We start from the raw sequence: 13,684 nt of genomic DNA on the forward strand, positions 1-13,684 counted from the left end.
TTGCACATTTTAGAAATAAAATACTCATTTTATAAATAAAGCCTAGAAACAATCTTTGTGCTTCTCTTTCCGTGGTTAAGAGGTTAAAAAAAAAAAGATTTTTAAAAATCTACTGGGAAAAGAATGAGTGTTTCAAGTTCAAAGGAAATAGTCAATGCAGAAAATATTTGCATAGAATTACATGGTGGAGAAATTCTGCCACGCAGTCAGTCTTTGCTTAGAGTGACCTCCTGAGCTCAGTTTCAGGAAGCAAGTCTTCGAATAGCCTGTGGAAGCAAGGGGGAAACAGTGTTGATGCAACAGAATTCTCCTTAAGTCTACCTAATCTTTTTTGCAAATATGTCTTTGTAGTGTTGTTTGCTTAGATTTACTTAGGCGTATAGCACCACAATGAAAGTAGGGTAAAAACTTAATTTTGTACCTCATCATATGCTAATTGGATGTAGTTTAAAAACAATCATTACTATTTCTTGAGCACTTACTATGTACAAGACTGTTTTATTCCTTTACATGTACCCATTAATGGTCACAACTCTGTAACGTATTATTTCTATTTTACATGAAGAAACTAAAATGAAGTCAGGTAAATAAATTGTCCCAGGCTACTCAGATGGTAAGATGCAGAATCAGGGCCAGCACTCAAGTCTGTTGGTCTAAAGTTCAGTCCCTTAAAACCACTCTGCTTTACAGTTTCCTTATCTACAAGGGCCCTGCCTGAATGATGCTTTTATGTGGCATCAAAAATACTTCTACAGTGTGGCAACTTCTTAAGTTCCAATTGTGATATATGAGTTTTCATTCAACTAACTTGTCCCTATAGCCTTAATCATAAACTAGTAAGCTGGAAGGACTTCACAGCTTCATAATGACATTCCTGGGCTCATTAAGCTGATGGGCTAAAATGCAGAACCCCCGATTTTCACTCTACTTAGTGATTTCTTCCCTAAAAATCTTCTCTGCCGGTAATCTAGCAGAAGATACGTAGTTCTGCATTAAGGTCAAAACCAATTCTATAACTGTAAATGGGGCGCCCACCTAGACCACAGTTCATGTGAAAATGCTCAAGTCTTTAGTGGACCCCTGCTCAATAGAAGCAAAAAATTTGATGTAGCTGTTATGAAAATAAACCCATTCTTAAGTCACAGTAATGTAAATATCTTGATGAGACCAAGGGACATCATAGTTGACCCTGTCGGGGATTTTGTATCCCCTTCTTGTTCAGGGAAGAACTAACAAATTTCTTATCTGTGAGGAACAATAAAGAGAACAGAAGGAATCTCACTCAGGGTAGAGTCTGTTATAAACACGAAAGCTGCTCTCAAATATTTAAGGACTGTTCAGAGAAGGCAACCAGAATGATCTCAGTCCACTGGATGATTCTTAGAGGAAGGGTGAATCTAGTTTGTAAGCACAGCTGACACCTGGAGCCTTCTAGCTGTGTAGCAGACCCCCTTGAAAAGCTACTAATTGCCAACGTCTAGAAACATTCACACAAAAGCTGAGAGAACATCCTTAGAGGTGGGGTAGGAAGGATGTCTGCAGAGCTGAGGATGTGGGGCTATTTGATTTTGAAACATCTTTCAACTTGAATCTGTCTCTTTCTAAAGCCATCATCAGTCAGAGGAAGAGGTTCCTACTCGTCACATACAATTAAGTTAGCCAAAAAGTTCTTTTGGTTTTGTCCCTAAGAGCTGGGAAACTCGAATGAACTTTTTGGCCGACTCAGTATTTCTGAGGCTTATGGAACTCCTGGCTTAAAAATTCCCTCCATTCACCTTTCTCCTATCCCACTGGCCTTAGGTCTCTGAAAGAGAAAGTGTGCAGAAGTTTAGGTATAAAATCAAGACAAATGTGTTGGCTGCTTCCAGTTGCTGATCACATCTGTAGGCTTGAGGCAAAAGGCACCTCCCCATCCCCTGGTACTTAATGTCTTCAATAGAGAATCCTCGTTTTCCATTTTATCCTCTTGGTATTTTCTTAAAATTATTTTCCCTGGATAGTTTTTATCAAATATTTTTAATACTACAAGTATTATTCTGTTTAATTCAAATTCTTTTCTTTGAACAATAATAATGATCATACCTCATCTTGGACATCAAGTTCTTCTTCGATCATTTCTGCTTCCATTAATTCAAGAGGATCTTTACAGTCTTGGATGAGGGCAATCTTGACAAAGAGAACACAGAGACTATTTATTAGAAGTCTAATAGCATCAACCTACCTGGTTCTTCACTGAAAATAATTTGCAGCTTTGCTGGTGTCTCTCATCTAAAATCTGCATACTTCAAAATCCTTTTCAGCTTTCTTGTTCTTTCATATTTCCCACTTAGAATTCTCCCTCCACCATTTTTTTCACATTGAAGTGTGAGCTGGTATAGTTCATTGCCTAACCTCCTTCGCAACTCTCTTCCCCAACCTCTGAAGTGTGCACTTAGCAAGTCATCCAGTTAGCCTAAATGATTCTGCAGTCAATGGTCATTTTCTTTCAATAACCAAGCTAAGAGCACTTAGTAAAGCATTGAGCATTCAGGGAACTCAAAGTGAAGGGCTCCTGACTGACGACAATAAACAATCTCAAGTTGAATTGAATGGGAATTAATTTTATTGGAGATAGAAACCAACATCTATGGACCAAGTAGGTTATTCAGGAAAATTCTGCTTTTTAGCCATAATGTGTAATTTAGTCTAAACACAAAAGAAACCAGTAACAATCTGGACTTTGTCTTAGCCATAAAGCATATTCCCAAAGCAACTCTAAATGTACATCAAGATAACAGCAACATTTCATTTTAGCTACTTTTAATCTTACAAATAAATAACTCAATTCTCTTTACATTATCCTGCTTTGTTATTGTTACCTATGGGGAAAACAATAAATCAATTTTCAGTTATATTAAAAAATTTTTTTTCATTAATTTATTTATTTGGCTACATTGGATCTTAATTGTGGCTCACCAGCTTTTCTCTAGTTGCGGCACAAGTGCACACATGCCTCGTGGCATGCAGGAGCTTAGTTCCCTGACCAGGGATCAAACCCATATCCCCTGCATTAGAAGGTGGATTCCCAACCTCTAGACACCTGGGAAGTCCTTAGACTTTTTAAAAAATGTTTACAGGTTTTCAAGGCTGAGCATCTTAAGTGTAGCACCTTTTTTTTTTTTTTTTTAAAGATCCACATCTTGGTATTTAGAAGTAGTATTTTTTCCAACAGCATTAAGTAGAACAATCTTTCTACTAACAATAGGTGAACTTAATAATTTACTAATTGTTTTCTAAATTAGTTTCACTTCAAATAGTAACTTTCAATCTACACTATCCTACTTATCCTACTTTTAGATAAAAAGGAAGCAATTTAAAATATAGTGGACTGTGTTATCAGAATAATTATTATTGTTGTGATTTTTATAGACATTTGTTTTAGTTTCCCAAATTCATGGTGAGACGGTCCATGAGAGATGACATTCTTGTATCAAGCAGTAGACCCAGCCCAATGACGCACATCAGAATCCTCAACTGTCCTGGGTATTTTACAGGAGAAATGATAAAATAAGGCAGCCTGTGGGAAGTCAGGGTCTATCTTGTTTTTCGGAGAATAAACTCTAGGATGATTTGTGGCTTTCAATTTCTTTTTCTTTTTTCAAAGATCATTTATGACCTAATGAATCCTATTTTAAAATATTGATAGGAAATTTCCAGGCAGTCCAGTAGTTAGGACTCCACACTTCCAGTGCAGGGGGCACAGGTTCAATCCCTGGTTAGGGAACTAAGATCTCACAGTCACACGGTACGGCCAAAGGGAAAAAAAACTGATAAGAGTTTATAGACTGCTGAGAATTTAGATTGCATTTACATACAAATCACAGAAGATCCAAGGTTTGGTGCCTTTTTTCTTAAAAGTCATTACAGCTACTGCCTACTTATATTAGTAAACCCCCACATTGTGGAATTAATAATGTACTAGTTTCTACCAAGTGCTTTCCTATAAACTGTCCCATTTAGTCTTCATATCTACCCAGCAAGGGGAATGTTTTACTCCCATTTTACTGATAAGAAAACTGAGGCTCTGAAAAGTTAAGCAAGTGGCTTAAAAACTTCACTGGGCTGGGATTCAAATTTAGGTTTGTGGAATTTTCTGCCAATTACAGAAACCATGGTCGTTTAGGAAAGCTATGTATGTAGAAAGTTTCAATGTTTACCGTTTCTAAAATGGAATCTTGAACCTCTTGAGATTTCACCTGGTTCTGGAGATGGAGGACAGCATCATGAACAGTCATAAAAAATATGTCCTTCCTGATGTTATTATCATTAAAGAAACCACATTTCTCCAGCTTTTCTATCACATGATCTTGAAAAGAAAAAGATAATGTTTAGTTAGTCTCTAGGAAAAGATATTCTTATAACATCAACAAATGCTAAGTTTTGGAACCTCCTCCTTTTTTTTTTTTTTTTTTTCTCATTTCTAGAATGTAATCCTGCTCTGTCAGTTTCTTTCCCAGTAGCACATGGAATGGTGACACCATAACTGGTTGTGGTGTTAATAGATGGTCTTGTTTCCAAGCCATATCCCTTTTTCCAGGGAACCCATCCCCCTGCTGCGGTGAGTCTGGCTGCTAACAGTTCACAGCTGTACCCTTCTCTGGAGAACATTCTTTGGCCAGTGGGAACTGTCTCACCTGAAGAAGGCCTAGGTTTCACCCCCTCCCTTGGGTGGCCCGCAGCCATGGCTGGACAGATCTGGAGATAAAAGGGCCAGCCCACCACCCCTTGCCTCAAGAAAACCATCAGGAGCTCTCGAGGTATTCTCCCTGTGAAAGCAAGCTAAGTAGATTCTGAAGCCATCTCTTTATCTTCTCGTCCTGCCCTATCCTGCTCCTCTCAGTCCTTGATGAATTTTCCAGGGTACTGCCTTAATAAATCACTTGCGCTAGAATCCTTATCTCAGGCTCTGCTCCTAGAGAACTCAGTCTAACCACTACTATTCCTATACACCACTTGTACATCGACAGACACAGATTCGTGCCCTGCAAGTTCCTCTAGTTCTCAGGGATATGAGTCATTTCCAGCTCTGCTCTCCCCAGGACAGTTTTTTGCCCATTGATCCTACACTGCTAAGAGGACATAGGTTTCCGGGTGTTACCAGCTCTATGACACAAATTGGAAGTAATCTTTCCAGATTCAAAAAGACCTTCAGAGTAATTATTTAATGGGTAGAGTTTCTGTTTGTGGCAATGGTATTTTTGAAAATAGGTAGTTGTGGTGCTCTTTGGGACACACAGATCTTTCTAAATTAGTGTTTTTGTTTTTTTCCAGATATATACTGAGGAGTGTAATTGTTGGATCCAGTGGTACTTCTGTTTTCAGTTTTTTGAGAAACCTCCAAATTGTTTTCCACAGTGGTGGTACCAATTTACATTCCCACTTACAGTGTACCAGGGTGCCCTTTTTCTCTACATCCATACCAACATTTTTAACTGTAGACTTTCTAATGACAGAAATTCTGACAGGTATGAAATGATATCTGATTGTTGTTTTGGTTTGCATTTCTCTAACAATTAGCATTGTTGAGCATCTTTTCATGTGCCTGTTAGCCATCTGCATGTTTTCTTTAGAAAAATGCCTGTTCAGGTCTTCTGCTCACTTTTTTTTGATTGGGTTGTTTGGTTTTTTGATATTGAGTTGTATGAGCTATCTGTATTTTTTCCAAATATTTTTCATTGAAGTATAGTTGATTTACAATGTTGTGTTAATTTCTGCTGTACAACAAAGTGATTCAGTTTATATATATATATATATATATCTCACAGAATATTGAAGACAGTTCCCTGTGCTATACAGCAAGCCCTTATTGTTTATCCATTCTATACATAGCAGTTTGCATATGCTAACCCCAACTCCCAACTCATTTCTTCCCCACCCCTCATTCCCTTGGCAACCACAAGTCTGTTCTCTATGTCTGTAAATCTGTTCTGTTTGTAGACAGTTTCATTTGTGTCATATTTTAGATTCTGCACACGTGATATCTTATAGTACTTCTCTTTCTATGACTTACTTCAATTAGTAGGATAATCTCTAAGTCCATCCATGTTGCTGCAAACAGCATTATTTCATTCTTTTTTATGGCTGCATAGTATTCCATTGTGTATATGCATTAATACCGCATCTGCTTTATCCATTCATCTGTTGATGCACATTTAGGTTGCTTCCATGTCTTAGCTATTGTGAATAGTGCTGCTATGAACACAGAGCTGCACGTATCTTTTGAATTATAGTTTTGCCCAAAAGTGGGATTGCTGAATCACATGGCAACTCTGTTTTTAGTTTTTTGAGGAACCTCCATTCTGTTTTCCATAGTGGTTGCCCAACTTACATTCCCACCAACAGTCTAGAAGCATTCCTTTTTCTCCACAGCCTCTCTAGCATTTGTTCTTTGTAGCTGTCTATATGTTTTAGATATTAACTCCTTGTCAGTCACATAATTTGCAAGTATTTTTTCCCACTCAGAAAGTTGTCTTTTCATTTTGTTGATGGTTTCCTTCGCTACACAAAAACTTTCAGGTTTAATTAGGTCTTGTTTTATTTACAACAGCATGGAAACAATGTAAGTGCCCATCAACAGATGATTAGATTAAAAGATGTGGCATAAATGAAATGGAATATTATTCAGCTATAAAAAAGAATGAAATTCTGCCACTTGCAGTAATGTGGATGGACCTAAGGAATATTATGTTTAGTGAAATAAGTCAGACAGAGAATGACAAATGCTTTATGATATCACTTATATGTGGAATCTTAAAAAAATACAAATGAATGTGTATGCAAAACAGAAACAGATCCACAGATATAGAAAACAAACTTACGGGACTCCCTGGTAGTCCAGTGGTTAGGACTTCACCTTCCAATGCAGGGGGTTTGGGTTCAATTCCCAGTCAGGGAGCTAAGATCCCAAATGCTTCATGGCCAAAAAACAGAACATAAAACAACCGAAGCAATATTGTAACAAATTAATGAAGACTTTTAAAAATGGTCCACATTAAAAAAAAAAAAAAGCAATAAAACAAACTCCTGGTCACCGAAAGGGAGGTAGAAGGACAAATTAAGTATATGAGACTAATTGATACAAACTACTAAGTATAAAATAGATAATCAACAAGGAAATCCTGTATAGCACAGGGGATTAAAGCCATTATCTTGTAATAACCTATAATGAATTATAATCTGAAAAAATACTAAATCACTATGCTATATACCTGGAACTAATGTAATGTTATAAACCAACTAAACTTCAATAAAAAAAAAAAACAATAACAACAGCAACAACAAAAAATGTGCAGTAAATGTAAAATACACACTGGATCTCAAAGATGTAAACAGAAGCAAATAGTGTAAAATATCTCAATAATAAATGTTATACTGACCAAAAAAAAAAAAAAGGAAAGAAAGCAAGAAAGGATAGTTGTGATTAATTGCACAACACAGTGAATGTACTTAATGCCACTGAATTAGTTGTATTCTTAACTAAAAGCGCAAGTCTTATATCTCTTTTACCACAATAAAAATAGTTTTTGGAAAAAAGCCCTTTGGACATTATGTACTCACATTCCAAGGTAGGAGGAAAGGCTTAAAGAAAAGTCTTATAGATAGATATGTATATATGCAATTACCTTGAAGTGATGCAAAGTACACATTTACATCAATTCTTTGGAATTCTTTGACAATCTAAAAATTTAAAAAGGAGAATTTGTAACAATGAGTAACTTTACCTGCCTATAACTCAGTAGCATTCAACTACTTGCTCAGGAGAAACTCTGAACACTTTCATGGTGAATCAGGAGTCTGAAGAAAGTTCATTGTTGGAAATTGGAAAACCACCAAAGTTTCAACATACAGTTATGATGCTTAGGATGAAAAGACCATGTCTCAAGAGGTGGCAACATCCAGTGCTCAATAGCCCAGCACTGGATAGCACACAAGAGCTTCGTAAATATTTGTGCAAGGAAGGAAAGAAGGGGTAAAGGAGGCTTCCTAATGCAACCTCTGCTGGTTGGAGAGAAGAGTATGAGTTTATGTCTCTGAGTGGAAGAGATATGGCTGTGGCTATGCGGCCACCAGACACCAAGGGTAAACACTGACCTAGAAACCAGGGCCTCTGTATTTTGACTGTAGCAGTGTCAGTACAGTGATTGTGCTCTTACACTATAGTTTTGCAAGGTGTTACCACTGAAAGAAACTGGGTAAGTGGTACTGAGGATCTCTCTGTATTATTTCTTATAGTTTTATGGGGATCTACAGTTATCTCAAAATAAAAAGTTTAATTAAAAGAATTAAGATGGAAGACCTATGGACAAAACAAAAGACCCATGGACAATAATAAAACAGAGCTTAAATTTTCTGGGGAAAAAAGATCAAGACCTCTATGCAAGTATAAAGTTTGGAGTTTTCAAAACTGTCACTTTAGCATTTGAAAGCAACAAGAAGCCCCAGCTAAGTTAAACCTCAGTTGAGAGTAGTTTGACATTATTACGTAAACCTGAATGTCGGTGCCTTGAACTTGCCTGCTTTTCTGCCCAATCCTCTTGATACCTACATGAGGCTTCACTTAAACTTGACACTCCTGGTCAAGTTGACATCATTAGTCTGTTTTGAGCACTTAATACAATTGTTATTTAAAAGATTATTTAACATTTTCCTTGCCCCCTAGATCGCTTAGTCCCAGGAGGGTAGAAACTATGGCTACTTCATAATTATTAATAGTTTCTGGTCCCCAGCCAAGTGCTTGGCACATCTGAGGCATTGCACATCTATTTGTTAAATGAATCACTGAACTTGAGCTTGCATACCTGCTTTCTGATAAGAACGTTTCTGTCCCGCATGCTCTTCATTCAACTCTTTGACTGCCTAGATGTCTGGCCTACTTCCTGCAGATCTAACCTTGATAATGCCTGGCTTTTCCAGCTCTACCGTGTTTCTCATTCTGCTGCTGTTCACATAACAGATAAAAACATAATGCTTAAATTTTGCCCATTTTTCTTTTCATATTCCATGTATATTCTCAGGAAATGAAAACGTAACAAATGGTAATACTTGCTGACAGGTGACCATGTGCCAGACACTCTTCATTCTTCTCCTTTAATCCTCATAACAAGCCTATGAAGGAGCTACCATCACTATCCCCACATTCAGATGGAGAAACAGGTACAGACAGATTAAGCGATTTGCCCACAGTCACACCACTAATAAGTTGTAGAGCCAGGATTCAAGCCTAGGGAGTCCAGCTCTGCAACCCATGCTTTAAGAATACATTCCATTGCAAAAGCATCCCCCTAGAAAAATTACAGAACCCGTGCAATCAGTTACCCTTCTGCAAGACCAGGAAAAATAGTAATCGTTTTACTATTACCAAAGCTCCAAATCTGTAATTCAAAACACCAGAACCTTACCACACGCAATGATCTCACTCCAACAACATCCAAGAATGAGACGGCTCCACAGTCAAGTACGAGGCTATGGATTGGCACTTTGGGAACATTCACTTTGACTGGAAGCTCAGAGTTCCAATCCACTTGGATCTCTATTTCCTTGGTTGGGATATCAGGTTCTTCTGGATTTTCAATGTCTTCATCAGGCTCAAAAGCATTATTTGATGAACCAGCACCACTTATAATGCCATTCTAAACAAAGAAAGCATTGCCAACTTAATTACCAATTAGCTGGGATGTCTTTCAACAATTAATCTAAAATGACTTAACAGTCCTACAAACTGTTCCTTGGTAAGCAAAACATCAAGAGGATGAACTCTTAGGGAATAAGATTTACCTCAGCCCAAATTTTGATGTTCTCTAGGAAGAAAAAGGGAAGAGCAGTGAAGCCAGGAAATGCTTGATTTCTGGAAGATGGTGGAACTTAGGCAAGAGATATATTGGCAGGAATGTTTGAATAAAAGGTAATACCGTAGCTCTAAAAGTCTATAAACCTATAACTGTCTTCTATTGTGAATAATTGTCTAGTATTGAATTAGCACTTGTTTTGTTCCTTTCAGTAAAAATAAGGTTTATTTCATGAAAGAGGAAGATAAATCACACCCTGTGTTTCCAAGGAGCTCTGCTGATGTCATTTTATTCTTTCCCATTCTCTCTTGCCTGAAAGAACAGCTCAGCTGTTCTCTGACATACATGTGTCATCCGCCTGTTCACATCTGGGTACCAAAGAGAACACATTTAATTTTAGACAATCTAACTGCTCTAATGTCATCTGAGAAATGAGAGAATTTCAGAGGGGGAGTGGAAAGGATGACGTTGCCTTACCTTTGTTGCTCTTAACTGCCCTTTCTTGATGAGCTTTTGTATTTTTCTCAGTGCTTTCAGCCTCTTATTATATACTCTAATGGCATCAAATCCAACCTTTGGAAATAAATGTTAAGTTAGTTAGAACATTTGGTTTCTAATGCTCATTAATGACTGTTTTTACCTGGAAAGGCTATTCTCAAGCAGTATTACTCCCTTTTCCTGCTGCTGCTGCTGCTAATTTGCTTCAGTCGTGTCCGACTCGGTGTGACTCCATAGACGGCAGCCCACTAGGCTCCCCCGTCCCTGGACTTCTCCAGGCAAGAACACTGGAGTGGCTTGCCATTTCCTTCTCCAATGCAGGAAAGTGAAAAGTGAAAGTGAAGTTGCTCAGTCATGTCTAACTCTTCACGACCCCATGGACTGTAGCCTACTATGCCCCTCCATCCATGGGATTTTCCAGGGAAGAGTACTGGAGTGGGGTGCTATTGCCTTCTCTGTACTTCCTTCTATATCCTGCCAAAAAAGAAATTCTGAGGTCTGATGGAGGTCTCCACTACCAGGCCACCCTAACCCACCCACCCAGAGACTCAAGGAAAGTGAAGTGAAAGTGAAGTCACTCAGTCATGTCCGACTCTTTGGGACCTCATGGACTGCAGCCTACCAGGCTCCTCTGTCCATGGGATTTTCCAGGCAAGAGTACTGGAGTGGGTTGCCATTTCCTTCTCCAGAGACTCAGGAAAGGTAGCAGTATATTGAAGACTCTAAGACTGTAAAAAAAAAAAAAACCCACCAAAAAATAACCTTTGTAGCTTTAAGTCTTAACAAATTTCCTTAACATAACAAAGCCCTCTTGTTGCAAAATTTAGGAACATTCCTTTGAACCTTAGGAAAACATTGATCTAGAGGCAAATTCCACCTTCAAAGCATAGCATAGAATTCAAGACCAGAATTCCCTGTTTATATAACCCACTTATACTTTTTACCCTCTATTCCAACTGCCCCTCACCCCTTACCCAATATACATTCCCACATTTTCTTCTCAGCTCACACAGTTCCCAAACCCCTGCATTAATCTCCTTCCTTCTGCCCAATTGCCATGCAAAGCCCAATTGCTGACATCCAAAGCCTGACATGGATCGCTCCCTTCCATGAAATCTTAACACTTATTGTCTGCACTTCTTATTTGGAACTTACTCAGGTTCTGCCTGGAGACATCTCTTGCGGTTTTGTCCAGCACAATTATTGCTACCTGAATTTTAACATATGTGTTATTATTGGTTTTTTCCTGTCCCCAAATATTAACAGATTAAAAGTTATTTGAGGGTAAGGGTGTTATAATTATTAATGCCCTGTACAAAGGGAACATGGCATAGGGCCAAATAAATACCTGTAAAATGAGTGAAGTCTCAAAGGTGGTTAGAAACCAAATTTCTAGGGATAAAATACTTACTGTGGACTTGATACATTTTTTCAAACCATCAACGTTGCCATAAAAAATAGGGCTAGAAAATCTCAGAATCTTCACACCTTCAAGTTCTTCAATCTAGTATTAAAAAAAAATTGTATGAGTTTAAATCATTTAAATATTCAATTAAGCTTTTGGCTATTCAGCTAGGAGCTGAGTTAGAATTGCTCCAAGGAGCTAGGCAGTGGCACTCAACTTTCCTTGAATAGGGCCTAGATCGCAGTTGGGAGACAGTTACACAAATTCCTGAACTTCCACAGGCACAGAGAAGGTCAGAATAGAAACAGTCTTAGAAAGCAATTATTCAGCCCTCTAATTTCCAGATGACAAAACTGAGACTCCAAAACACAGATACCGTATATCCCTGTAATCCCACTCCTGGGGCACAGATCCAGAGAAAAACATGATCCAAAAAGAGACATGCACCCCAGCATTCACTGCAGCACTGCTTAGAACAGTCGAGACGTGGAAGCAACCGAAATGTCCGTCGGCAGAGAACGTCCATCGACAAAGAAGATGCAGCACATACGTACAATGAAGTATTACTCAGGCATAAAAAGATTGAGAGAATGCCATTTGCAGCAACATGGATGGACTTAGAGAGTGTTAACTGAGTGAAGTCAGTCAGTCAGAGGAGGAGAAATATCCTATGACATCCCTTATGAGTGGAATCTAAAAAGAAATGATACAAATGAACTTACGAAACAGACTCACAGACTTTGAGAATGAGCTTATGGTTGTTGGTATGGGGGACGATGGAGGGGGCAGGGATAGTTAGGGAGTTTGGGATGGGCATGTACACACTGCTATATTTTAAATGCATAACCAGGATTCCATAGCACATGGAACTCTGCTCAATGTTACATGGCAGCCTGGATAGGAGAGGTGTTTGGGGGAGAATATATACACATATATGTATGGCTGAGTCTCTTTGCTGTTCACCTGAAACTATCACAACATTGTCTGTCAATTGGCTATATCCCAATACAAAATGAAAAGTTAAAAAGAAGTGAAACTGAGGCTCCAAATCGTCATATGAATTGCCTCAATTTCATATGACTGGCCTTCTCCCCATCTCCAACTATTTTAAAATAGTGAGGGAAAAAAGGAGCAAAATTTAAGGGACTTGCAGGAACTGAAGCCTATTATGATATTTGCTTGTTCTGGAGAAGGCAATGGCACCCCACTCCACCATTCTTGCCTGGAGAATCCCAGGGACGGAGGGGCCTGGTGGGCTGCAGTCCATGGGGTCGTGAAGAGTCGGACACGACTGAGCGACTTCACTTTCTCTTTTCACTTTCATGCATTGGAGAAGGAAATGGCAACCCACTCCAGTGTTCTTGCCTGGAGAATCCCAGGGACGGAGGAGCCTGGTGGGCTGCCATTTATGGGGTCGCACAAAGTTGGACACGACTGAAGTGACTTAGCAGCAGCAGCACCCTGACACAGAGGCCAGACAAAAAGTGAACCTAACAGAATCATGGACTTTTCTACCCTTTAGGAATCATAGCAGTTTTCATCCAGCCCCTTCAGATGAGAAAACTGAGGCCCCAAGAGGCTGACTGACTTGCGCAAGGTCTCCATAAGTTAGAGCCTAGAACTCAGAACCCCCAACTCACCAAAGGTTCCCTGCCTCAGAGCATCGTAGAATCATTTCTAGCTCTTGACAGCACCTGGCTCAACACAACTGCCAGAGATTGTGAAAATAAATGAAGTAGCAGCTACTGGAATTTTAGATTCAGTATCTAATATCTAAAAAAATTTTTTCTTTGCTTTTAAAAACTATTTGTTGCTAAAATACACGTTATCTTTATTTTGTTGTTAGTTTCTTTACTTTCTTTCATGGCAGGTCTACTTCCCACCATGAGAAATGTTTTAATTGAGATAACACTGGTATATAGCACTATATTAGTTCTGTCTATGCAACATAATAATT

General features: G+C 38.6%; 1 protein-coding gene across 1 annotated transcript in view; it reads right to left on the reverse strand.

Moving 5' to 3' along the window:
• The window catches only part of SLC26A4 (solute carrier family 26 member 4), a 57,625-nt gene continuing 44,156 nt past the window's right edge, over window positions 216–13,684 (reverse strand). Inside the window, exons 14-20 of the mRNA XM_018047525.1 lie at window positions 11,734–11,826; window positions 10,302–10,397; window positions 9,438–9,668; window positions 7,662–7,716; window positions 4,197–4,345; window positions 2,083–2,166; window positions 216–266 (exon numbers count right to left, since the gene is read on the reverse strand). Of these exons, the coding sequence (XP_017903014.1) occupies window positions 243–266; window positions 2,083–2,166; window positions 4,197–4,345; window positions 7,662–7,716; window positions 9,438–9,668; window positions 10,302–10,397; window positions 11,734–11,826 (732 nt within the window). The 3' untranslated portion in view covers window positions 216–242. The remainder of the gene's footprint in view (window positions 267–2,082; window positions 2,167–4,196; window positions 4,346–7,661; window positions 7,717–9,437; window positions 9,669–10,301; window positions 10,398–11,733; window positions 11,827–13,684) is intronic.

Source organism: Capra hircus, chromosome 4, assembly GCF_001704415.2.
Source record: "Capra hircus breed San Clemente chromosome 4, ASM170441v1, whole genome shotgun sequence".
In the NCBI taxonomy this organism is placed as follows: domain Eukaryota; kingdom Metazoa; phylum Chordata; class Mammalia; order Artiodactyla; family Bovidae; genus Capra; species Capra hircus.